General features: G+C 39.1%; 2 protein-coding genes across 5 annotated transcripts in view; both read right to left on the minus strand.

Annotated features, from left to right (window-relative positions):
- Nucleotides 1-27935, minus strand: part of DHRSX (dehydrogenase/reductase X-linked) — a 258274-nt gene that overhangs the window by 224817 nt on the left and 5522 nt on the right. The window lies entirely within an intron of this gene.
- The window catches only part of ZBED1 (zinc finger BED-type containing 1), a 12032-nt gene continuing 5826 nt past the window's right edge, over nt 21730-27935 (minus strand). For both annotated transcript variants that reach the window (XM_006027312.3, XM_025208499.1), the window contains one exon: nt 21730-26794. In XM_006027312.3, coding sequence (XP_006027374.1) covers nt 24656-26743 — 2088 coding nt within the window. In that variant the 5' untranslated portion in view covers nt 26744-26794 and the 3' untranslated portion in view covers nt 21730-24655. The remainder of the gene's footprint in view (nt 26795-27935) is intronic.

Genomic DNA, 27935 nt, shown 5'->3' on the forward strand with positions numbered 1-27935 from the left:
TCAGCAGGGGTCCAATGTTGCCCCTGCTTTTCCTCCGGCTCCCCACATATCTGAAAAAGGACTTTTTATTGTCCTTGATGCTCAAAGCTAGTTGGAGTTCAGTTGCAGCCTTGGCTTTCCTGGTATGCTCCCTACAGGACTGGACCAGTGCAGAATAATCCTCCTTGAAGGTGACTCCCATCCTCCATCCTTTGTTGGCCTTTCTTTTTAGCCTCAGGAGGTCTGCTAGGTCCCTGGAGAGCCAGGGGGGCTGCTGTGCCCTCTTGCTGCCTTTCCTCCGAGATGGAATAGACTTAGTTTGTGTATTGAGGATCGCCCCCTTGAGGAGCAACCACTCTTCTTGAACTCCCCTCTCCCCGTGGTCATGGTCCCTTAGGGGGAATTCCAATTCATGGGAATTGGATTACACTTTGACTAGTAGAGATGCAGAACAAGGGAAATTCAGATTTAGATGTGGAAAATGGAATTGCAAGTCACTCATTCACAGTGACTATCAGTGTTTTCACCACTGGCTGGGATCACCAGTGATTACCAGTGTGTCTCCCCTCTCTCTGGTCACAAGTTTGCATAATAAAGGTGTTGTTCAGGTGTTACCAAGTTGAATATCATACAAAATGTATTTAATTCTAATACTTACCTGGCAAGAGAAATAGCATGACCACTGAGGTGGTTTTTCTACTTGCTGGAGATAACCACTTTTCTGGCTTGGGGTACTATGCACAGAGGTAATGTACAGCAAACCTTCCACTTGCTGCTCGAGTGAGAAGATCTTGCTTTATGTCCACTTTATGGAAATGAGAGACTTCTCCCTAGCTTGCTCCTGCTGCCATACGGCTGAGGGTAAGTGAAACTCAGGGGCATCTGAACCCTAAGTCTCCAGGCTTGGGCCTGCACATAGGATGCCTGCCAAATGATTTGGAAACATCTGAAGCCTCAGGTGGGGGTGGAGGATGTTTGCCGGTAGTAGGGCCACTTATGGTTCTTGACTGACTCACAGATTTGGAATTGATTTGGCTTAGAACACGAAAAATTTTAATTAAAAAAAATTAATACTAAGAGCAGTTTATTTTTGTGATTAGCTGACTACTTTTAAGTCATAAGATACCTAAAAAACTTTTGTTTCCTAGAAGTGGAATGTTTCCTTCATTTGAGAGACACTCAAGAGTCCTCTTATATGAAAAGAAATGGACTCTTAGGACATTTGGAAACTCTTTTAGGACTTGTTAACCTAGAATCAGAAAAAAAATTTAAATGGGTGTCTATCTTCTTTGTCCATAACAAGGTTGCAGATACCAGTGATTTACAAGGTTTAAAACTGAAATATGTTTATTCCCTAATAAGATGAAAACATTTTAAAATTAAATGTTATATGTCATTAATTTAATGCAGATTCATTGGATTTTTTGCAAGTTAGTTAATTTACAACAGCCACTATTGTGCATGCTCTGTAAATTCTTTTAATATAAATTGTCAAAGTTTTTTAATATGCAGAATTACTATACAGATGAAAAGATCCCAAAATAATGCCTTGACATAAAGGACTATCATTCCATAGTATTTATTATTCGCTATTCATATTTCAGTTAGAATGTAGCTTATACTTCACCAATGAAATGGAACCATTAACTAGATGAAACCTCAAAAACGAGTTAAGAGCAATGTTCAAGGAATATGACTTGATTTATTGACTACTTCTTACTTGAAATCTCTGCTATAAAAAGAAAATCTTAAATTTGAAGGCCAGATTCATTTAATGAAGAGCACATCGTTTTGTTAAAAAGTGAACTCTCTTATCCTACTAGACTTCTGAACCTGAAGATTCAGGTTCAAATTCTGTTTCCATAGTAATCAATGGGATGCTTGCCCAATGGCACCATGATTGCACACCATATGTTTTTAAGCAAGCCCAAATCCAATTACTTGTTTAGAGATCATTTAATTTTAAGCTATCCAATCTACAACAGTCTTTTCCACACCATTCTCCAATCAAGGAATGCTTCCTTTGTAATAGGGTCTCTCTAAATAGACAGTGACCTTTTCACCATACCCAACACCAATTTGCAATGCAACTGAAAAAGCCAAGAACACCTAAAGCTTGTGTAAATCTTCATTGCATAGCTGTCTATAATTTTAAAATTAAAATATGTAAAGTTCATCCTACACAGTTTTACATTTTAAAATTGTTGTGTGTTTATCAAAATGTTACTCTAAATAGTTTCAAGCAGAAGTAAATCAAGCATGATAGGACTTGAAAGGGAAAAATGGCTAAGATCTACAGTAGACTGCATGTTACAGTGCCTTTCTGTTGTTTCCAAACTCTCTCTTTGGGGCTTTTTCACCTGAACATTGCACGGCTGCATTTCAAACATTTGCCTTCCATTGTGCACCGAGTTTTCTTTGATTATTTGAAAGATGTCACACCCTCATACGCAGTACTTCAAATTCCAGACATTGATTTTCATAAGCTCAGACTCCTCTTTAATCACAGGCAAAGTAATGTGCAATCAGACTGCTCAGTTCAATTATACTTTGCCATCTAGTAGAGAAACTTGGGCATTGTTTTATCACTCTCAATACATTATCTTCTCAACAGGAATCACCACAGTATAGTAGAAAAGATGCAATGATTTTTGGGTTAGGAGAAAGCTCTTAGCACCTTCAGGCTCTAGCTGCTGTTAGAATTTATGGACACAGAAAAATGCTCAGGACCCTGCTCTGCCTTGTGGTGCTTTACATAAAGTGCCACGAGTTAGAGCACCCCCCCAACCCAACAGACATTTGCCTGTTGGAATGGGGACCAAGGCTGCCTCACCTGTTGGAATGAGGGAACAGGGACCAAGGCTGCCTGCACCAGCTTTCCTGCCCAGCAGGTAGGGGTACTCCAGCAACCACCCCTCCCCCTAGCCCCGACCGCCCTCCCAATTACAGGATTGTCAACATGGAGGGAGGGAGAAACTAACAGCAGTAAGCTCACAGTTGGGCTCTGCCTGACCTAAGCTGGAAGAGTGTGGGGGGTGGATCAGAGCCCCCTCACTTTGTGGGCCTGGCCCAGCTCCCACCAAAACCCCATCCAGGGGCAGTGAGGCAGGGAGGTCTGATCCATGCCCCCTCACCTCAAGCTTGGCAAAACTCAGCCAGCAACTCACTGCTGCTGGCTTCTGCCTCCCTCCTCCCCCTGCTGACAGGTCTGGGGGCAGGGTTGGGCTGTATCAGCCCAGCCCCAAATGCATGAAAAAGTAACCTTAGAGAACACAAGTTCCCTAAGGCACTCTAAAGCAGAGTGCCTTCATCTGGTACCTCATTTGAAGGTTATTTTTTTACATGATTGGCCACTTTAAAAGTGTTCTGCAGCTCTGCACTTATCATGGCATGGCTATAGAGTGCTTTCAGGGGCCCAATCATGTGACAAATGTAACTTCTGCCTGTGCCCTATGCAAACAAGTATATTTTTACCCATTTGGCCTTTTCTCAATTTGATCAGTACCAAGTTTGCTATGTTTGGCACAGGGAATCTTTTAATGCATAGGGTTAGGAAGAATCTCAGATTTTCCTGGTTAGCTTGATTGGAGTTTTCAATAACTAGCAAGCATAAAGCCAAATAAAGGGGAAGGAGCAGAAGAACAGTATGCAGAGAACAGAGAGGGTCTGGAATTAGAGATGTATGAAGGAAGAAAAAGATCAGTACAGATAAAGTGAGTGAGAAAGCATTTTTTGGAATCATGTAGGAGAGGTGTGCCACTGTTTTACTTCCCAGCTGTCCAAGTCTAGTTCCACACTAATAGCTTTGACCAGCATAGCTTAGTTGCTAACAGATAACATGGTTACACCCCAGAGTGACATATCTGTGCCATAAAATGTCTCCTATGTAGATGCAGTTATAGCTTATTCCATTTAGCAGATGAAAACCCTGCCAGAAGCTACATCAGCAAAGGTGAAGTTCTTTGCCATTACAGCAAACACAGCCAAACTGATAAAGCATTTAAAGTTTCGACTTGGCCTAAGCAAGACCAGTTTAAAGGAAATGTAGTTGACTATAGCCAACCCAATGTCCTAGGGAAGTAAGAGGAAAAACTGAAACACCTGCCAAAACCGTGCTATTACTATCACTGAATGGAAGCGAGCTGCCTTCAAAACAGCTCACAGCCCCAGGTTCCTTCTGCACTATTTGCCACTATGGAATGGGTAAGTAAAAATATTCAGTGTCCTATCCTCCCAACTGTGACCGGCCTAAGCTACTGAAATGCACTTTGTCAGACAATTGCAGATTTTAGCACCAACCCTGATGATTTTGTAACCTCCAGATTATCATTGCAATACATTGCAACAGAAATGGCAATGCCAGCCCTGAAAAAGCTCCAACTGGTTCAAACTACAGCAACCTAACTAAGCATAAGTGCTCCACCATTGCAGCTATTATCCAGCTGCCCAGTTTCAAATTCATGCCGTCAGACCTAGTTTTCAAAGCCCTCAAAGGGTTATGCCAGGGATCACCAGTGACTGATTACCAGGGTCTCCCCTCTCTCTGATCACAAGCTTGCATAATAAAGGTGTTTTTCAAGAAGAAAAAACAACAAGGATGAGAATAGTGACAATAGGTTTGGAGATTCCTCTTCTACTTCAGTCTCACTGCATGATGATCTAAAACAGCAGTTCCCAAACTGTGGCTTGTGACCCCAAGTGGGGTGACAGCATCTGGAGATGAGGTTGTGGGAGTGGGGAGCTATGGGTTGGTAGTGAGAGGCCATGCTGAGGAAATAGGGCCATAAATGGGGTCATGCTGAGGAAAAGTTTGGCAAACACTGATCTAAAAACTGGGTCAAAATCTGATGTCACTCCTGCAAGAAATCAATAGAAACAATGGAGTTAAACCAGTACTATGACAAATCCCAACACATTTGTCTAAATAAGGGTCAGATCCAGTAGGCCCAATGAACAAGAGAACTGCAGATAGTAAAGAGAGCATTTGTAAACAAAAGTGTCATTTAAGTTTTGTTTTCTTAAAATAAAAAAGATGCTTCAGTCTGACCGTTAATGTGCTTTTGTACTTCTTGCCCTCTTTCCTATTAACTAAGCAACTGTAATATGGGATTCACAAAATGTATTCACGAATACAGCTAAGACCATTCAAAGCAATACTATCCTATTAACAGGGATATTAATGGATATAAAGGAAACCTGAAATAGGACAGGAAAAGAAAATGAAAAAATATGTTGTGTTCACAGCGACAAGTTTTTTCTTTCTTTTAAAAAGTCTCTAAAAAGTTTTCACTGAGGCTGTACAAATGTTTTACTTTAGTTAGTCAAACTGTATATACAAACTTTGTGCAAAATAGTAACTACTCTGGAGCTTTTTGTTCCATGTAATATATTCAGTAAAATGTTACAGTAAAACTCATTTGTGCATTGCATTGATACTTCTTCACAGGCATTACTGTGAAAAAAGTATCTTATTTATATTCAGTATACCGTTGAATAGTTAAAATGATATTTTATTATTTTCATAGGATGAACACTGACCCTTAGAAGTCAATTGCAACACTCACTTCTTACTGATTTAAAGACACTACTCCTGCTTCTACAAGGGTTAACATTTTCAAAATATTTTTAAAAAATAAGCTAAACAATGGCATATGATTTGTTGTTTTGCTTTGCTTTGCTGTTGTTTGGTTTTGAAATACCACCTCTTTGGAAAAAGAGACCATTTTTATGCTATATTGTACTTCACTGAGCATAACAAAACTTTAATGCCAGTTGTTGTCTGGGACAAATATATAACAGAAAATATTATATGCATAGACAGTAGCATAGAAAGTCTGAGGAGCTATATGCCAGAATCATGGCACTGTTGCCTGGGCTGTCTTGATTGACAACTTTAGGCAGCTAATCTTGAATTTACTGAATATTCAAAACCTCTATAATGTCAAGTTTTAAGTTTGTAAGAAATACAAATTATAACTCAAGATTTCAGGACCACAATACATTTTTTTAGAGCAAAATTTAAAATTGCATGTATCTTTATTTTCAGAGATCACTGGAGTCATAGAAATGTCTTAGAACAGACTTTAATTCATATAATTTATGGGAGAAAAATGTATAAATCAATCTTCATGTTGGTTAGTTCCTTTTCCACATATTTTAAGGCAGTGGGGGCCAACCTTTTTGGCAGGGGCTAAGGGAGGCACCCTCCTTAAGTGCTACATCAATCCTTTTCCTCTGCCTGATCACCTGCTTTGCTTTTTGTTCCCTGCTTTCTGATCCCTTGTCTGCTCTTTATTCTGCTTCCTGCCCCACGTGCCCTGCATGACCTGTTGCTCTGCTTTCTGCTTCCAGCCCTGTCTGCCATTGTTCTTGCCTGCCCCTGCCCTTCTGCCATGCGCCACACAGTTGCTACGTCTCATCAATTAGCCATCCCTTAAGGTTTAATTATAATACTTTCCATCCTACCAACACGACCCTTAAAGAATAAAAGGTTGTGGGTTTCCATATTATTTCCTAGTATTCTTTTTGTTTGCTTGTTTTTCATACAAAAGAGGGGCAATTTTAAGATAATATATTCTTCTCATTCCAGTAGATTCTTTACCATGCTGAATAGTGCTAATGATTCTGTGTAGACACTCTCCTGGGCTCTGAAATAGCTGAAGACGACTCAGAAATCAATCTTTCTGAAAAGCCTCCCATTACAGAAAACAAAAGCATCTCAGAGCCAAGATTTATAATCTTCAGTACACAGCTATGTTCAGGAAAAAAAATTAAAGTGTTCTTAGGCATTGCGTTGTCTATGAAGACCAACTTAAGGCGTTGTTACACCTTATGCTGTGATGGGTGTTAGTGCTAACTTGCACTGCAGGGCAGCAAGGGCCTGGAGGACTGAAAAATAAGAATCCCTTCCCCCTGCCCCTGGGGCTCACCCCTGCTCCTCAAAGTTCCCCCCTGCCTGACCCACCCCCCATCCCTGGGACATTACTTATTTGTTGCGACCTACACTGTCTGTCTCAGGGGAGCAGGCAGGGAAGGGTTTACCTGTCTACCTGACCACTGCTGCTGCTGCCAGGGTGCTGTTCTTCTGGCCCAGAGAGCAGCAGCTGTAGCAGTGGTGGTAGGGCAGGCAGATTAACCTTTCTCTGCCTGCTTCCCAGGATAGACAGGGCAGGTGGCCACAAGGAGGTGGGGGGAAGGCAGTGAGCAGGGATCTTAAGTGTCAGGGGGGGAGGGCAGTGGGCCCCAGCAGGACCAGCAGGGGAGGGGAGTCGGTGGGGTATTTACACCAAGGTGTAGCCTAGCATGGCCACATCTCAGGGCAACAAAAGCTGGGTAAAATGGATCAGAGATAATCCTGCCTTAGAGTGGCATAAATTTGAACCACATAAGGAATGCTTAAAACCAGTTTCAGGTGTTAATGTGCGGACAATCCAGGATTTAAGAGCTTCAGGAGTAGTCCAAAATTACCATGGAACAAGGCCCTTACTGTAGCATCAAACCAACTGCTATAATGTCAATTAAAGAACAAATATTGCAAAAGACATCTGAACTCCAATTTTATTTAAACACAAAAATTCCCAAAACAACAACAAAATGGCAGAATTGATTTCTGCTTTTATAAATACCCTCTCTTTTCTATTCATTTTGAAAATGAACTAAATATTACCTTTCCAACAACACTATTTCATGTAGAAAAGTGAAGCCTTGTTGTCCAAAGTAGACTTTGCAAGACTAGATGTGTGTGGCTGTAATTCACTAAGCTTATCTTCACACAGTATGATAAAGACACCAACTGAAAATTAGTAATGTTCATAAATATCCTGTAATTTAGAAATTGCCAAAGGGTAACAGAATGTTTGAAATGAACCTTTTCAGAAAGTGCAAATTGCCACCAATTATTTCTGTAAATTAACTTCTATATGTAATGGGCCAAACATAACAATTATCAACTGCATAAATGTAGGGACACCGATACAAGATAGTTCAGAGAATTATACTTCCATTGGGTCTCATGTGTTGAATAATCTACTTGTATCAAGAAAGTCCACATTGTTATTCCAAATGCTGTAAGTGTAGGTGTCTGCATTACAGACAAAATGCCCACTTATCTACTCATAAAACAAAACAAACAAAAAATGGGGCCATATCTGATCAGCTAAAACAGAAACTGACGTGTTAATATGTGACTCTACTTCAAAAGGAACTCTAAAAATATAACCATGGGTTTTCAGAGTGCTCTCCTGTCTTCTGGTTTAGCAAAATTTAGCCTAGACTGCAAATGCAAATTTAGTCTAAACTAAAATAAGGCTGTTGATTTTGCATTTGGTCTCATGTGAGCAGACCCATGACAAAGCCATTCTGGGGCTTTTAACGAGTGACAGTATCCATCCATGTACATATTAGTTGCAGGAGTGGAGGGCTTGGTGTTCCTCAGTCATGATTCTGTAGCTGCTACTCTGAACTTCATATACAATTCCTTTTTATGATACTCTAATTGAAATACAAATCACATTTCACTCTGTTAGCTGTGTTATCTCAGAGCTAATAGGGATGTAAATATCATTTTTAAAATTATCCATTTAACTGTTTAGCCAATATAATTGGAGGTTAACCGATAGGTCATACCTAGTTTAGTGACCTCTGCCAGGAATGGCCCTGGCCCCGGCCCCTTATAGCTTCACCATACTCCTGACACTGTGTGGGCACCAGGCTGCTGCCAGGGACCCACAGGCAGGCTGAGCCACTGTAAAGCCATTGCTTTCATCCCCATGGGCAAGGGCAGGGGCTGAGGATGCTGTGGCCTTCTCCTGTGCCCTGATTCTGACACTACATGGAGGGAGGGAGGTGCCAAGCCAGCCACAGGGGTCAGGCAGGACATTCTTGCCACAGCAGCAAGACTCCTGGCCCCATGGTGGGTCTGTCTGGCCCCCCACAGTGGTGGGGCCCAAGCAGGGTAACCCTTGCGCCTCCCATCGCACTTGTGCCACTGTCGCCTAGAGTCGGAAGGCTCCTCAGCACTACTGAGCTGGACCCTTCCCAGCTCGCCCCAAAGGACAAGGAGGTCCCTTCCCAGTGGGCAGCCTCCGCCAGGTGTGCTGCATCCTTTCTCCTCCCACCCGTGGCCACAGGGGGCCTAGTCCAGCCTTGAGATGGGAATAAGCACATGGCTGGCTTGTCCCAAGGAGATGCCTTAGCAGCTGGAGCAGGCAGCACCATGTCTGAGGGGTTGCTGCTGGTTCTCATGCAATAGGAATGCCATGGGCCCATGCTCGAGGAACTGTGATGCAGCAGGGATCCCAGGGGGAGTGTTAGGGCTGCAACAGTGGCCACCCCAACTGGAATACCCCAGGGCTGCACTCACCATGTGAAGGGGCATTGGCACCCCCCCAGACCTGGCACCACCTGCTCCAGTTGCCGCAGCACCTTCTTGGACTGAGCCAGCCACGCACTCAACTTCACCTCAGGGCTAGGCTAGGGCAGGAGGGGAAAGGGCATAGTGCACCTGGTAGAGGCTGCCCCACTGGAACTAGTCCTCCCCTTCCTCTGGGATGAGTAAGGCAGGACCCAATTACTCTGGAACCAGTTGTTCTACTTGACTAGATCCTTAAATTTTACCTAAAGCCCGTCACAGAGAACTGAGGTAATTTAGCCAATGCTTGGAAAAGAGCATTAAATAGTAGCAGAATGAGTGAGAAAGAGGATACAAAACTAGAAAGCGGTATGTGAGGAAAGTAGTAGTAATAGAAGCAAATGCAGCCAGAGAAGAGAAACAGCTTTGTTTTGCTTCCTCTTTTACTGTGCTATACTGTCTGGTAGGACCAGCACTATACCAACATGCTCCATTGGCATGGGACCAAAAAAAGAGATCATAATTTGCATATATACAATGGCGTAATCCTGAGTTCTGAAATTAATTGATGCTTTAGCTGCACCAGCTCTAAAAACAACCACTATGTCTCCCATCTATATTATTAGGTGCTCACATACCTACTTTCTGTTCCTACTAATAAGTATGAATATCAAGAAATAAAAGAACAAAGAATGGAATGCCTTGTTCACCCTTATACCTAACTCAAATCATCCTTTATGCTCATCAAAACTATTTAACCCAGCAGGGAATCATCTCCACTAATTGAATGATACTGAATAAAAGAAATTATCATTTTAGTACATGTATAATTATTAAAATAGCACAAGGAGTGGTACAGTCCTGTTCTGTACTGACATAAGCTATGTATTGGAATAAAGCACTGGAAGTATATTATAAAAGTTCCAATCCTGTAGTCTCTTCAGACAAAATTCTGGTACCAGAAGTAACCTCCCCTGAAATCAACAACATGTTGTTTACAATAGGTCCTAAGCTATTTTAAAGTGAATTTTGGAATGTTTTTAACTGTTTATGCATCTTGCTTTCTTTGCTCCTTCACTCACCTTTGGACAGAAAAAATAGATTTACAATTCATACACTCATTCACATATTAACACAATGCTACTATGTTTGGTTTTCCTCCACTGGACAGGAAAGGCTTCCCACAAATGTGTGGGAAAATATTTTATCTTTAAAACCAGTTTTATTAAGCCTAAACTTGGGGCCTAAAATATGAGTCTCTCTTTGGACCAGTATCATATAATGGACATTAACATTTGGAATAACGTAAGTCAGAACAAAACAAGATACAAGGGAAGCAAAAGCAGGCTTCATGTCTGCTGTAAAAAAATAATTCCCACATTAAATAGCAATAGGGAAATATGCATCATTCCAGTAGTAATATGCTTGATCTCTCAAAGGTTGGCCTTTGTGAAACTGGCAATGTAAAATATAAAAAAAAAAAAAATAGGTAGCTTGGATACATTTAGGACACCCAAATTAGCCTGATTTTCAGAAGTGCAGAGAAAAAGGAGATTCATCCACTGACTTTTTAGGCATCTTTCAATACTTCAGCATAAAACAAAAGATTAAATTTCTACTCCTACCATTCCTGAGGTTTTCTTTCTGAATAAGCACTATAATGTTAATTTCAAAAAATCGCTGCCAGGAAGAGATAAATAAATAAATCTAAAGAGAAAAGTCCATCTGATCTCCTCCACTCAAGCACTTAACCTTCAAAAGGCAAACAATTTTAGCAATCAGTAAGCCACACAGAGGCAACAGCAAAAAGCCACAATCCCTGTGTAATGCAGAGTTGTAATGCAACTCTCTTACAGGACTTGGAAATGGACTACAAGTATGACCAATGGGTATGCAGTGAAAATTAAGCAGTTACTATTTAATTGGCACATTTCCCTTCCTCATGGCAAAGAGGAGTATGACGATATAATTTACAGGCCACAATGAACCTTGCCTCTAGGTTAAGGTAGAGTTGCATCTCCTATCAATCTCAGCATAATCCCCTAGTTTTGCACAAAGGACAAAAAGTGTACACAAAATAAAGATAAAATTTCACTGAATAGTTTAATATTTTCTATGCGCTTGCCTTTTTTTGTTTTGAATATCAAGCAAAACTGACAGTTTCTTGCACAGTTCCAGGGAAACTAATTATCCTTCAGGCTGTTTTAATGTTCTTTACTATAAGGTATGTGGGTCCACTTCACCGTAGGAATTACTCCCATGTTCAGATAATAATACATGCAATATTTTTTCCTTGTCAGTACACATCTAGAAACTCACTAGCAAAGTTATCATTTATGCAGTCTCTCTCCCTCTTCCTCCTTCTCCCCCGCTTAACTCTCACGTGTCCTCAGCAAGTGTAAACATCTTTAGAAAGATATATACACTACATTTGAAGTTCTGCCTTGTGCATCATGAAAAAAAGTTATTTCTTCAGCAGCAAAGGCATTTCAAAAGTAGGCATTTTACAAAGTGAATCTGTTTATTTGGAGAGAAAAGGAATGAAAATGATTAGAAATAAAACAATAAATTAAGTTAGTATGACACTTCTTAATTTATCCTTCATTTGCTACAGCTACTTTACAAACCAGTGGCATTTCTTAACTCTTACCATTCATGGCCAATGTACTGCTTTCATCACATTGCATTCTACATTAACATGTCAGTAAAGCTTGCTCTAATCTCTTTCTATAAACATGCACAGGAACACAGATTTATTGAAGACAAGGTTCTTTGGGTGAATCTGATATCTTTTAGTTGGTCTAATAAAAGATATCAGATTCGCCCAAAGAACCTTGTCTGCCTATGTCCTTAAACCAACACAGCTACAACCTACACCCCAGATTTATTGAAAAGGTTCAGGCAAGCTTGTTGAAGCCTAATATAGGAAATATAATAGTAAAGAAAAATCATGGAAGTATGCTGTACAGTATGTGTGTCCATATGCCACTTCTGCCTTGCACCTGAAATGTTCATTCATTTCTTTTTCTTCTATAAAATCATAGCATAGCAGTTATTGCATCAGGAGAGCTGGAGTAAGACTATCATTAGTACTGGGTCATGAGAAAGAGTATAATGTGATGACATTTTGTTCTTCTCTTTAGCTGATCCGTTTCTAACTTTGCCACCAATGTCCTATGTAAAATGTGTAAATCAACTCATCTCTCTATGCCTCTGACTCCTCTCCTGTCCTAAACCTGTCTGGTCTTCCTAGATGACAAATGTTTTAAGGCAAATTCCTTGTCTGTGCAGTATCTAGTACAATGAGACCCTGATCTTGATCCCGCTAAATGTTGCCATTTAAACACTACCCACCTTTTTTCAATTAGCTATTCTTATGTGTCTTTATGTGTGTACCCCTCTGTACCCACAATTTTTAACTTACCAAATAAATACTGTTAGATAACTGGTTTGCATGACTCTACCTTATGGAAAAAAGTGTTTCGAACTGAAATGTTGTATAGATGCAAAAAAATTAATAAATCTAGATATCAACTACATGGGTTTTTAACATTTCTTCAACAGTAGCTGCTTTTAATCTTGCTTCAGTGACAGAGCCACTTTCCCTATTGATAAATTGTGATGAAGAAAATTAGCATCCTCTAGTTTCTAATGGGAAAGGAACATGGTTTTTAAATGAAGAGCATAATCTGCCACCATCTTGATGCCATGGGCAGTTATTTACACTTGTGGAAAAAGTTTGTATACACATTATTACCCTGCTTTATTAACAGTTCAGACAAATGAGTAAGTATTCAAAGCACAGGGTAGAAAAGAATTACACCTAATATTTCAAAATGTAAATACCATATTTACTCAAATCCAAGAGGAAGTTTTTTTACCACTGTGCTACATGGAAGAAAAAAGAGAATTCATCTTGGATTAGAGAATGGCTCAGGATAGGCAACTGCCATGACTTTGGCTCCAGCTCTAGCTACAGCACCAACTCTGGCCCTGATCTGGGGAAAACTGCACAGTGCTGGAGGGGAAGCATGGGAGTCTGTAGTGTGGGGGAGACTGTGTGGGGGGTAGGGGGAGTGAAGAGGAGCTCCTGAGGATGCCTAGCCAGGGCTGGAGCCAGTCAGGGGGAGTAGGCTGCATGAGGGACAAGTGGTGGGGGAGCAGGCACCACGGGAGGGCAAGTGGCACAGTGGAACATGCACCAGGGTGTACAGTTACCAGTGGGGGCAAAGGTCAGGGGGCAGGCTGCCTGCCTCCCTTCCTGCACCATGACTTTCCCTGCTGCTTGTCTTCTCTGCCCCTGATTTTCCTGATGCAATGGTGGAGCACAGGGAGAAGAAGGGGACAAATTTAATATGACCCTGCCATAAATAAGTCTATACATGAAACATTATAAATTTATCATTTCCCATGTGTAGAATCTAATCATTGGGGGATTATCATAAATTCCAAGTTGTCTTGAATTTGCATTACAGACCTCTTCATTAACTTGTTTCTTAGTAGCATTAGTGTAATTCAGGGGCGGCCAACCTGCTGCAGGGATACCACCACTGCAGAGGCAAGTGCCACCATTAGCCTCTGCATGGCACATAGATCAGGAAGGGGAAAGGCAGCACAGTGGCTGATAGGACAGAAAATAGACAGGAGAGCAACAGAACAGGCAGAAAGCACAGGACAGGGCACAGAAAGTAGTACAATATTTCAGAGAGGAAGTGGGATCAGAATCGTACTCGGGATGCATCTACATGTGTGCTTTACTGCGGAGTAGCCTAATTAGCTCTGCCATTAAGCATCACAATCTACACATGCGCTGGTATTAGGGCTCAGTAAACTAATTAATTCCACCATAAGATAGTACTATGCTAGACAGTACTATCTTACGGTGGAGTAATTAACTGCATTGAAACACATGTGTAGATGCTGACTGCAAGCATACATTGCACCCCATCAGCCCAGCCAACCACGGGGCTGCTCCACCCTGGCTCAAATTGCTGATGTCCCTGGTGCACGTGTAAACACTGTGCCCAGAAGCAGTTTGCTCCACCTGGAACAGCTCTGAAGTTTATTGGGTCACATTAATTGTGCATGTAGATGCACCCAGGAAGGGTATAGGGCTAATTTCTGCCACACCTGTCAAAAAGGCATAACTAATGAACACTGACATTTATCTACTACCTGAAACAAGCAAACCTAGAAGGAAAATTGTAATTTTGGAGTAATGACAACTTCACAAATGTTCCTTCCTTATGCATAAAACTCTGGATGTTTTTAGATAGAGCTTTCTTATCCTTCAAATGAGAACTTTTAATCAAAGTAACATGTTGTTGCAGCCAGATAATTCACTGTTGAGAATTTACAAGTATGCCACAACAGAGAACCAGTGCAAAAAAATATTTTCCTTCAGAATCTCCCTGGAAAGGCTTTTTCCATAAACCAAAGAATAAATTACAATGACAAATTACTATACTCTTCTGTTACATTTCACTATTATGTTATTATTTAAGACTGCCTGCATTCCACAGAACATCATTTTGAACCTAACATACAGCCCATAAATATTAGTATGGATAAACTTTGAATGTTCATAAATATTTGTTTGGTCTATTGAAACGTCAGGCTTTGAAAAGACGGAACATGGATAATTTTATATTTTAATCATGCACCATAATTCCAGACTACCTATCTAAGCCGAAGTGTAGCAAAAGACAGGATGTAGGCAATCATTTTAAAGCTTTTACTGTTGGAACACTGAATAAAAGCACAATTCCTTCTTGAAATACGTGGAATTGTAGCGTGTCTGGCATGCAAGTCAATGCAAGTCAGTGAAAACAGCCATTTCTCACTCTACCCCTACTTCTACCTATAACAAGCTTACTGTATCATCACATAGCTCTGATGCTATACCACTGCCAAAAAGGAGCTTTAAAACGTAAATTGACACATGTAGTACATGCATCTCCAAAATAATGTTGCTACCTACAAAAGTCAAACGGCCATAATTAGAGCATTTAAAAAAACATCAAAACTATCTAATTAGAAATGTAGCAACAGCATTAGGAGCTCAGTGACTGCATGTATGAAAAGCTTTTTATACAAGGTACAAGACTCAAGACATCCAGCATGAAGGCAAACATGTTCCGAATAGGGACTTTCCTAATTTTAAAGTGATGATCAGTATACTTTAAGAGAAAACAATCAAGAATACAGCTTACATTTTTCAGTAAGAACATGGCAAAAGAATTAAAATAATCCAAATTCTAGGGAAATTATTCTTAGGGTGTAAACAGACATCATCTTTGTGCCACTATAAAACTTTTTATGGCAGCATAAAGTCCAAGGAAACAGATGTCTATGCCCCTTGTCACATCCCAAAAGCCCAAAATTGTGTGTCCATGCCCTTGGGGCCACAACACTGGTGATGGACATCTGTTTGCTTGAAGGCAGGGCTGCCTGCACTCTCCAGCTATCCCAGGCAGGTTCTCCCAGGGCTTCAGAGACCTGATCCAACGTGCCCCAGGAATTCCCGTTGCCAGGGCACACCACACGGGGCCCCAAAGCCCCGGGATCACTTGCCCAGGTTATCCTGTTTGGGATTCGCCAGGTGAGCATCTGCACAAGAGTGGAAACCATGGATTTCCCCATTTGCAGGGACGTGCATCCAGGAAATCCCCAAGTACTCTTCTGCTGGTGTCCACACATTTTTACAAAAAGGTGAAACCCCCAGATATTCCCATCTGCAAAAGGGTGCTCCAAGTGTTGTCCTGAATGGCAGGCCCCAGCTGCTCCTAGGAGTTGTGGGCACCAACCCTACAGGACAATAGGCAATGTATGTTTTACCCCATTAAGCAGATCAGTTGTCCTGAGACATATCCCGACACAAATTGATCCACTTCACTGTTCGATGTCTGTTTACACCCTTAGAAGGAACCAATACACACAAATAAGCAAATCACATTTTACCAACCTGTCAGCATACATGCTCCAAAATATAGATTTGAACTACTTGTATAAACTATCACAGGATTCAGAAAAAAAAAATACTTGTTTTGCATAGCAAACAAAACAAAACAGATAGCTTTTCTAACCCAATATCATGTTTTTAATGCCCAAATGGTTTCATATGAAAATATTTCAGATTATGAGAACCAAAAGATCTGAAAAATCTAATTTTACTTTCAGTATGTGTTTTGTTTGTTTACACTATACTCAGCCTAGATTTGAAAAAAATTGGATTGGACAGTTTCATTTTGTTCTCATTAACAAAGCAATATTTTAAAATTTAATTACATTATTTCTATTTATTTTTGGTCTTTAAAACCACATGCTTACTGAACTCAAAGTTAGGACATAAATTAATTTACTTTGTTCCTTTACAAACTCTCAGGGTAGTAGACTAATTAAATCACAGACAGAATAGAATTACCCATTACTTGTTTTCCAAAAAAATTTGTTGAACTATGTTTTCATAGTTGAAGATCCATCTTTCATGCAAAATACTGAAAGTTTCAAGCAAGCAGTCAATTTTTCTTGGGGATGAACATTTGGTAGTAAATTATATAAATCATAAATCCCACCAATGCCTCAAGTAAAAAAGATACCAAATAATAAAAACGTTTTTAATCCTGTTTTCTAATCATTTTGAAAATCGCACAAATGAAAAACAAAATGTTTAGAATAAAAACAAGCAAGATGCAACATTACGTATTGCACCCACACATGAAATAAAGCAACAGTTTTTGTTTCAAGGTGATAAATCTTTTGAACAACTGAATATGAAACTGTAATTTCAATTATATATATCATTTGTATTTAAATATATTTTGGTCTATCTGGGAAATTACTTGTACATATGACATTTTTCTCACAAACACATGCATACCTATAATAGAATTTTTCTGACTGCATTAAATCAATCAAGGAAATTAAGAAGCTGCCATCCTATCTAAATTTAGTGATTTATAACTGCATTTATGATTTATTTAGTCTTACCTACCACTTCAGAATACTAATAGAGATATCTGTAATATTTATTTTCATTTTTAATTATGTACGTATCCCTGGCATTAGACAAAATGAAGCAAGATCAGCCTACCCAATATTGGAAAACCACAGCAGGTGAAGTATCCACTGATGTCTATAGTATTTCTACAAGAAAAAAAGGACTGCAGTATCAGCCACCCAAACAGTAAGCGTTACAACACAGAGCAGAATAGAAGCTACAGTACCAAGTAAGAGTTTATACTTCCAAGTGCCAGAGAAGGCAGTCTCTCACATCAGTTATAAAAGCATGAAATTTGGTGAGTGCAATGTCAATGAGGTCAAATTAAGGAATATTTATAAAAGTTATTTTAAATTAAACATGAAGCGAGAATTCAGGATAATTCTTTAAATTCTACCGCTAAAATACTGAACCATAACATTTACTAATGTTCACCATTATGTTATTTTCTCCAACCATGCCTTCTATCCATGCTGAGCCCAGTTCTCTACCATTATACACCTCATACAGAAATTTGGGCCCTAGTCAGTGCTTGAACAAGGGCCTGTGTTGCGTCTTGAAGAGGTTCAGCACAAAAACCCATAGCCAAGCTGGAATAGTATGAGACAAGCCAGCCAAGATTATTTTTAACCACTTGTGCTCCTGAAACAGCTGCAGGGGCAGGCAATTATTTTGGGCAGAGGGCCGCTTACTAAGTTTTGGCAAGCCGTTGCGGGCCACATGACAGGCAGCCCAGGGCAGATAAATATTTTCTAAATTTTTTTAAGGGCCCCACGGGGCAGATAGAATGGCCTGGCGGGCTGTATCAAGCCCCTGGGTCACATTTGCCCACCCCGAAGCTAGAAATAGCACTGAGGGACCTCTTTGAATGAAAGCAGCCTCCCAGGGCTATCCACTGCCATGGCTGGAATCTCCATATCGCTTAATGGTGTGGCCCCATTTCAACATACTGCCAGATCTACTCAAGTGTCAGTTTTTGAGAAGTCTGTCATCGAGCATTATTCCAGCTGCTTCTCACAGCGACTGTGCCAGGGAAAACCTGCTCTGGCCAGATATAGGGTTTTTCAAGTGCCTTTACTTTGCTATTATAGCCAGAGACCTATTCCTTAGCTATAAAAATGGGTGCATGCATCTTTTATATCATTTGAACAGTCACTTGTTTTGGAGCTGCTTCTGATAACTTATCTATGCTCCAGTTCTGCAGCACTCTTCAACTTCTTTCAGTATTTTCATTTACATATTGCAGTGAAACAATACCAGAAATTGTTCTACTTGGTATTTAGCTTAGACTGTCTCTGCTTCTTTTCCAGACCTGAAGAAGGGCACTTTGTGCCCAAGAGCTTATCAAAAATCTCCCCCACTTGTACAGCTGGTCCAGTAACAAAAAAAAGTTATGAAAAACAAAAGAAAGAAACCCCTTGCTTTTCATATTTCTTGGACCATCAGTTACAATAACACTTCAAGCCTACTGCAGCATGCATGTCGACATCCTTCAAGAATGGAAATACTTTTCAGAAACAGGGCCCATATTTGTGCAAAGTAGGGGTAAAATGTGTTGCTTCATCAGAATGCCCATTTTCACACAAGTGTAAATAAGAAGACAGGGTGCACAACATCAAAGATTTGGATCATGAGTTCAGTGAGCATAAACACTGATTTTAACAGTGTTGGAAAATAATATGCCCAAATCTCCTTGTTAGCTCTCTCATACAGGCTAAAGGGCCTACAAATAGACAGCAGGCCTAATTATCACAGAGAAATACTGCAGAAAAGTGCCTTCATTTTTGAACACTGACCTTTACATTTGACAGTGAGATAACTCATTACCTCCTGTAAGGAAATAAAGGAAAAGGAAACAGTGCTCAAAATCGTCAGTTTAACATTTTAATCGCTGAGTGAACCTTACTTGAGTCTTTTTTTCTTTTTTAGTTTCCCTTATATTTTGAAAAGGGACAACTCAAATTAGACCAACTGTTCTTAAAGCATGCCATAAAACTTGACCAATTGAAATACATACATTTTGTAATTAGTGTGATAATTTTATTTTTTAAATCTCCTTGTAGTCCAATCATAGATTACTGAGAACCAGAAAATGAGGGTGGCTAAAATAAAAGGAAAATAAATGTTCAAGCTGACAGAAATGTTTTTACATGAACCGAGAGCATAAAACTCAAAGCATATAGAGAATTTGTTTTTCCAATCCAGTGTAAAAAATGTAGGGATACAGTTATGCAGATAAAGAAATGCATTTTGCTACAAAATACTGCAGATGCTACTGTATGTTTACTGCCATTTAAAATATAAAGCAACAACTTTATTTTACTATAAAAAGAATTGTTCTGTAATTTCCCACATTCCTATATAAGAAAGCAAATTCTTTACAGAAAAGTAGTAACCTGGATGTAGTATAGTGAGGCACCATATTTTGTCTCAGTTGACAATAAACCATGAAAGAGCCAAGTGAACCAAATCTTCTTGACAAAAGTAAGGGTAGCCAATACCAGCGTTGTAACACTTTAGAAGATCAGTCATAAGATCTTCAGGACAATTGGTCCTCTATAAAGAAGATATTAAAATGGAAATAACAGAAGGACATATTGAGGTGTTTTTTCCCTCAAAATATTCTTTACCAAGTTTTCAATTATTTCAAGAGGGGCAAAACAGTACATTTTCAAGAGAAAATATAGATGATACTCTAACCTAGAAGACTTCTCTATCACACTGTCTGATTCTCACATTTTGCATATGAAGCAAAAAAAAAAAATGTACAAAAATTTCCCAGTACTACAATCACCTATTCAGCTGAACAGCTAAAAACAGTAAAGTAAATAGGGCTTACATAACCTAACATTATCCAGTTTAACCATTTTTGTGTCAGGCTCATGTTTTTCAGCAGGTTTAACTTGTACAATGGTAAAGACAGATCAGGTGATGACAACTATGTCTAAACTAACACTGCCATCAGCTTCAACTGGTAGACAGTTGTTATAAATTTTCATACACCGAATTACAAGATGCCAGACAACAGATAACCGGGTCCAACAGAATTACTCACAAGTGGTACATTAGCGTGCAATTTAAAGAGCGAGTAATTCTTATCTAAGATACTTTTACAACCCCTAGCTACAGTAGTCTGAGAACCTCACAACCTTTAATGGATTTCTCCTGTGAAGCAGGGAAACATCATCCTGATTTGTACAGATGAGAGACTGAGGCATAGGTGTCAAACAGAAAAGCTGTCTTAGTACAGAAAATTGAAACAAGAACTCCCTAACCACCAGATTATTCTTCTTCTAATTAGATTTTGCACCTAAACAAAAGTTAGACGTTGTGTAAACTCAACTGTCTTCTTTACCAATATAAAATCGTTGGCATAAAATGTGAAAAGTCAGAAACTAAAGAAAATGCTTCATTGATAAGAAAGATGAATTAAAGAGTAAAAATGTTGTGGGTATGATGCAACTCTCGCTATCCTCGTGTAAACTGTAGAGGGCCTAGCACAATTGGATGCTAATGTTAATTAAGGTTTCTAGTTTCTATTGTAATCCAAATGTATACAGAATTCCAGAGTTATTCCAAAACTTTAAAAGGAGGCACCTATTACATTTTACACACAGCACTTTTCTATAATTTGAAAAACAGGGTTAAGACTGGAAAACTCAAGTATATATAGCCTGCTGAAAAAAGCTTTTTCAGCTTCTATGATTTTATAGCTCCTTTTAACTCTTCTAGGTCACAAAATACATTCTTTCAAAAAACATAAATAGCATTTTTCTACCACCATGTAGTCTTAATGTTGAATGTGGAATATTTAGTTTAGTAGTAGTCAAATAATTTGTCTTTTAATCATAATATTTTTTTTTAAAGAAATTTAAAAAAATCACATTTTTCAAACACAAAATAAAATCTGAGGTTGTATTTCTGTCCACAACTCCTTAATTTTTCTGTGTCCCCACAAGCAACAATTTCTGGCCATATGTACATACAGCTTCCAGGAAATATAAATTTTAAAAGTCTAAACCTATTGCATAACCTTTAATATATACTAATCCAGCAACGGATGAAAATCACCTATATTTTACTCATCTTGTGGAAGTGTATAGGAGAATGCAACTTGGTTCCCCTCTACCCCCTAGTACACATACAAACAGGTTTTTGTATACTGTTTAATAAATGCTATGTACAATCCTTACCAAGATAAACTGTCCAAACTTGTCAGTAAGAGAAGCATTTTTTTATCTTGATATCTTTTTAATCCAAAAAGATTTGTACAGAATATTTCAGTAACTTTCAAGATCCAAAGAAAAAAATACATATAGCTTGAAAAACTTAAAATAATCTGTCCTGGTTGCTAGAGTTCCAGATCATAAAGTGCTGAATATATGAACACACATCAGACAAATAAAATAGTAGCTAATTTATTTCTCTGGGTTATTTGACAATATTCCAAGCTTATAACATTAAATAAAAACTCACAGACAATGGATAGGACTAACAATGGCTTCTTTAGAACACGGAGACACATCAAATGAACAAATTACAGTTTTATTTTGGATACCAAAAATTAAAAGGCTAAAAGGAAGAGAACAGTGCACTGCACTGGTATTAGTAAAACTGATTCAGGGGCAAACACGTTGCATTGCATAATAATTTTAGCCATGAGAAGGCGAAGAAGGCAGCAGAAGTTGGAGACCGGGCAGCACTGGGGAGAAGTATTTGGGCCTAGAGGCTGATCATCATCTTTATACCAACATAACTCCACTGATTTAAAAATGTAGCTACTTATAAAGCACTCTAGTGAGGGAACAGACTTCAGCCTTTAGCGTCAATAGCTGCAGAGACTTTGGGGCCAAATCCAGTGGTAACAAAGTGGTATAATTTACTTTGAACATGAATGCAAGTTAAATCAGCTGATGTTAACTGGATGTACATACTAAGTTTATCTTATATACCAATAGGGTATATAGAAGACTCAAGCTAAAAGAAGAGGGGCCTCTTTCATGTTCCTCCCCCCACTTAATTTATGATTCTTCTGTTCCCTTCATGGGCAAACTACACTTGTTTTCACATATGCTTCAGACCCAGTCTCCCACTACTTTGCACTTTCTGTAATCATGGACCCCTGTGCAAAGTGGATGTAAAGCAATGCCATGTATTAATGATGTATTTTACACCTGCTGTGCAAACATAAATAACTATGCAAGGTGCAGAGTAGTGGAGATTGAGGAGGCCCATCCATCCAAGTTCTATTACTAGATGCACCTGTTTTTCCTGAGCTGAAACCTGCCGGGTATTTTACATCACTTTACTGTTCACTTTCCTTCCTGTTTCTAAATTCTCTCCCCCCACTACTCCCAAATGAACACACACAGTCTCAATTGATGAGCGCTGTAAGAACAAAATTTAAATATATACAGCTTGGTAATACAAATAGATGACCTATTAAATACCATTGAAATTTTCACTTTTAAAATTTTGTTTATGGCCATCCCTATTATAAAACCATGCATCTATAAGCACAATCAGGATGATAAATTCCATACAACTGTCCCAGAAAATACACTGAGCAGTTTTTGGTGGACATCTCTCTAAATCAGTGCTGCATAAGATAAATCAGATACATACACATGTGTACATTTTATCTTCGGGTTTTATACTGCTGCCCATCACTCTGGTATCCAGAAGTCACATACGTGTGTGTTGCCAGACAGTCATTGAGACTACTATAACAGAGTGAATATTTCTCTTCTCGGAAAAAAGTCAATGATTCCCAAGATCATATGATGCAGAGGAATTTCAAAGGGCATCCCAGTTTTACCCTCATGTTGCACTGTAAACTAATGAGAATTTACATTTTATCCAATGAGAATACATTGAATAAATCAAGTTGCAGAATGAAAAAGAAGGAAAAAAAATCTTGCCTATTATCAGTTCCAAGAGTCCACCCTATATAACCGAAGAATGCTGGCTAACTCTCCGCTCTTAGCCAAAGAGTGGACCATAGACTAATTTCAGCCTGTAAAACCTTATTAAAAGATTTGTTTGCTAAGTACTTTAGAAGATGTAATATTTAGGCATACACACACGGGGGGGAGCTAGTGCAGTACACAGTGATTATTTGGAAATAGTACCCAAAATACTTGAGTGGGCCAGACTAATGCCCTCTCGCCTAACTGAAGCTAGAGACAAAGCAAGAGGAAAAAGTTTGTAAGTGCTGACATGATAGGAAACATTTTAAATCAAACAACTTGCGTAGGGGTCTTTTTCCTGTTTGACTACACAAAATTAAAGCTTACTTTTTTGAAAGGCTTTCTTCCTTCCCTGGGCAAAGTTGCAAATTAAATTAAAAGGTAAACATTTCATAAAACAAAACTCCTACTACACAGATGGCCCTTACAGTTTTACAATCTCTTTCTCCATTAGCAGTTGGCCCGACTCCTTTGCTCCTTTTCACCTTGCATAGCCACCCTGTACCTGTGCAAAGTGATTATAAAATACCACCAATTTGATTAGATTGTGATTTGTGATCGCTTCATACAGCTAAAGGGAACTACAACAGGGCTTGTCTACACTAGAAAGCTTTGCCACTTTGACTATATTGTATCATAATGTTTATGCCACTTATTCTAGCCTGGAAAGTGATGCAAGATATACCAATAGTGCATCCACACTAAAACCTGTACCAGCATCACAATATCAGTTAAAAAACAAAAAAACCCAAACACACAAACACACACACACCACAAACTCTCCTAAGTGACAGTTTTATCAGTATACCTCTTCTAGCATAGACCAGGCCTAAGGTATGAGGTAGTGAAAAAAAAGATCAGGCTCAATTTTTTTAAACTTATTTTGTTGTGTCTTAATAATTATCTAGGTTTCTGCTGATCTAATTTATGGGATTTTAAAACAGCCTTAAATTTAGCACAATTTAAAACTTTGGACTCCTAACCCATGTACGACTTACAAATGGACTTGTATATATTTAAAACTTCATCAGTTCAGCAAAGCATTCCCATTATGGAAAGCACAAAACATGTGTTAATGTCTCACTGAAATTAATGGAAATTAAACACTCGCATAAGCACTTTCCTGAAGTTGGGGCCATAATCAGGAATCAGGAATCTGTCATACTCACTTACTTGTTTCAGTGCTGTATAATCCCAAGTCATTCATGTTTTAAGATAGTGAGCAACACAAATATGGAGGCTTAAACAAAATCTATGTTGAGTATTTACAGTATCCATACCATCAAACAGATTTTTTTTTTTTGGTAACTTAAGAAAAAAAACCTTTTCTTTGTTATTAAATGTACCACAACACTCCTGCTAAACAAACCCACTGTCTCGGATATTAAAGAAATTGCTGTTTACATTTACTGAGTCATTTAAATTAAAAATTTGTTCCTGTTCCAAGCCCCACTCCCCTTCATCTTCATCTTCAGGTTCTGCTTCAGACCCATTACGAGTGTTCTCATACAAAAAGATCTGTTCATCAACATGAGCTGGGGCTAAACGGTTCCTCTTAGCACTTACAACATTAGCAGAGGAACCAAAGAGGCGTTCGGGGAAGACCCTTGTGGCCAAAATACACCAATATTTCTGAAGTACCTTTGGTAAAACAGGAAATAATGCTAGTCTGTCAGACCACCACTTAAGTGGGTCTTCATTTAAACCAAGGACCTTTTGTGACTTAAAGTTGCTCAATTCCTCAACAATCTGAGCGTGCCATTCCTCTTGGTCTTCCACACCTCCTGTCTGGCAAAAGATTTCAGCAAGCATGTTATTGATTGCACTGGTGGGGGGCGGGGTAGAAGAGATGATTACTTTCTTCACTGGTGGCTCTTCTGACACAGTGAAGAACTTCTCTTCAGGTCTAAATGTGTTTTCTTTTACTTTTTCCAGAAGACTTTTTGCTTCCTCTACCACTCTATTTTCAACTTGCTGCCGCTCAAATGCTGAAAGGAAAGGTAGTTTTTTGTAACGAGGATCCAGGAAAGTTGCAACATTGAGAAACATGTCTATTTCAGGTGTGTGCTGATAAGTTGTTGATAATTCTTTGGCTATGACTTCCTTGGCCATACTGATTTCTTTCAGATCAGTTTCTTTGATGTTCAATGTGGTATTCAGAAGCATGTGGAGGAGGGGTTTCACCATACTTATTGTTGGATATTTTGATGCAGACATCATCTCAGCAACCTGCTTGAATGGCTGTAATAGTTCCACCAGGCCTTCAATTGTATTCCACTCACTCGCTTCCAACATCAGATGGTGGTTATTGCTGTCCTCCACAAGAACAGCTGCAATTACAAACTGTTGTTCCTTAAGACGTTGCAGCATGGCAAGGGTGCTTCCCCACCACGAAACACGATCACTTACAAGCATGCAGTGAAGAGCATTTTGCTGCTTTTGCTTCTCACTTAACATATACATTGCTACAGTGGACTGCTGGAAGTATTCCACCAGTTTACGACACCTGGCAAGAAGGCCACAGAGTTTTGGAAGCTGAAAAGCTTGTTGTATTCCTGCATTAAAAGTGTACCCCAAACAAGGCATTTGTACTGGAATATCTAGGAGGGAGCAGGCTTTTACAATGTCTTTACCATAATCTGTTGTAGCACCAAAAACTTTTGTATTGATCCCCCATTCAATGAAGGTTTCATAAAGGACACGAGTAATAGTCTCTGCAGTATTTTCTTCTGGCACTTCAAATGTTTTTAAACACCGCGAGTTAACAGCCAGGCTGTTAGAAGGGCTACTGCTGAGAAAATGAACTGCAACAGTTACGTAAGATCTATTCTGGTTTTCACTCCTCCACATGTCAGTGGATATGCCACACCACAAAACTTCAGTGAGTTCTTTTAACACAATTTCTCTAATAGCATTATATTTTTCAGGAATTGCTTTTGTACAGAAATATTTCCTGCTAGGAAGTTCGTATCTGGGATCAGCTGTTCTCAAGAGGGCTTTGAATGTGGGTTCATCAACAATAGAGGCAGGATACATGCCCTCACAAATTAAGCTAATCACAGCAGAAGTCAGCTCTTGATGCTTTTTGTTTTCATAGTTGTGGTTGGTCTTCATAATTAAAGTATCTTGAACAACCTGCTGTGATGATTCTGGCTTCAGTTTTGAAAATGCAGTAGCAAAGGCTTCCCTCATTTGTTCAGTGTTACTTTTCACAAATTCGCAGAACTCATCTGGGTGATTTTTCTCAAGGTGGTATGAAAGGTTGGATGTGTTTCCTGAATAGGCAATCTGTGCCATGCAAATGCGGCAGTAGATCTTCTTCCACTGTAATATGCATCCTTCTGCATTGGTATCAAACCCAAAGTACTTCCATACTTTACTCTTTGCACGTGGGTGAGCCACTAACTTTAGGTCTGATGGGGAACCTTCTAAGCTTTTATTCTCCATTGCTTCTTGGCCACCGTCCCACCTTTTGATCCTTCACTCATTAATGAGTACCTGATAAAGGCAGTAAGATAAAGATACAATGAGAAAGCACAAGTTTGATCACACTCAACAATGTGAAATCAGTGCTTCTTTGAATATACCAAGAAACCTACCTTACTAATTATATTTGCAAATTTAAAGATGAGGTTTGCAGGAAGTGTGACCTATAGGAAAACCCATCAGAATTTCAAAAATAAAAGTGTTCTAATATATCAGGTTGTCCTCTAACTGAGCTAAAACATCTGAGAGAACAGAGTTCCTGGAGTGACACAAGAATTCTTGGCAGAGTAGGTCAATGAGAGTTTAAATTGTATTGACACATGTCAGATCATCTACAATAGCATCCTCCCTCCCCTAAATTAAGGTTGAGTCAATATCTCATTGCACAAGTTACTGAACTGTAGTGTTAACATTTATTTCAGCTGACACCTGATAAACAATAAAACCTTTGCTCTCTGTATATTTGCTTTGAAACAAGTTGTTAGCTTGGTTTGGCGGTTAAGGATTTTTTAAAATCATACACTGCAAGTTACAGAGCTGATCCCATTGCACTGAAATTAAAGATTGTTTTCTGATAGATTAAGTGAAAGTAGGATCACATGCTTCATGCAGACTAACAGTGGGTAATTAAGGAATTTTTTCAACACTTTCCAGAGTTAGTCATTTCCTAAACCATAAATTCACAATTCTTGGTTCCTCAAATGACAGAATTTTTAATTACAGAAGAGGAAGGCAGGGAAGCTTTGTAAACATTAGTAAGCACCAAAATGCATACTATGAAAATAAATTTTATTTTCTGAATAGCTAAAAAATAAATCTCAGAGCATGCACAGAAACTCTGCAAGGTTATACCTACACTTTTGCATGGGTCACAATAATTTTTGCCACAAGTAAAACAAAGCTGCCACTCCCTTCCTCTACAGTACAGGCCAGCCACCAGCCAGAGCTTATTTCTCTGCACTATAAAACCATACTGCAGAGCTGCAAGACACTCTGTGTAGACACCCATTTCTCTACCTTTTCTTTTCCAGTTGTCAAACTAGAGTCATACCAACAAACTGTGAGAAGAGCAAACAGACACTTTCTTGAGGTGCTCCATAATGGCATAATATGTATAAGTAAGGAAATACAAAAGGAGCCATCAGGGAAGAGC

Source organism: Alligator sinensis, unplaced genomic scaffold, assembly GCF_000455745.1.
Source record: "Alligator sinensis unplaced genomic scaffold, ASM45574v1 scaffold395_1, whole genome shotgun sequence".
Lineage (NCBI taxonomy): Eukaryota > Metazoa > Chordata > Crocodylia > Alligatoridae > Alligator > Alligator sinensis.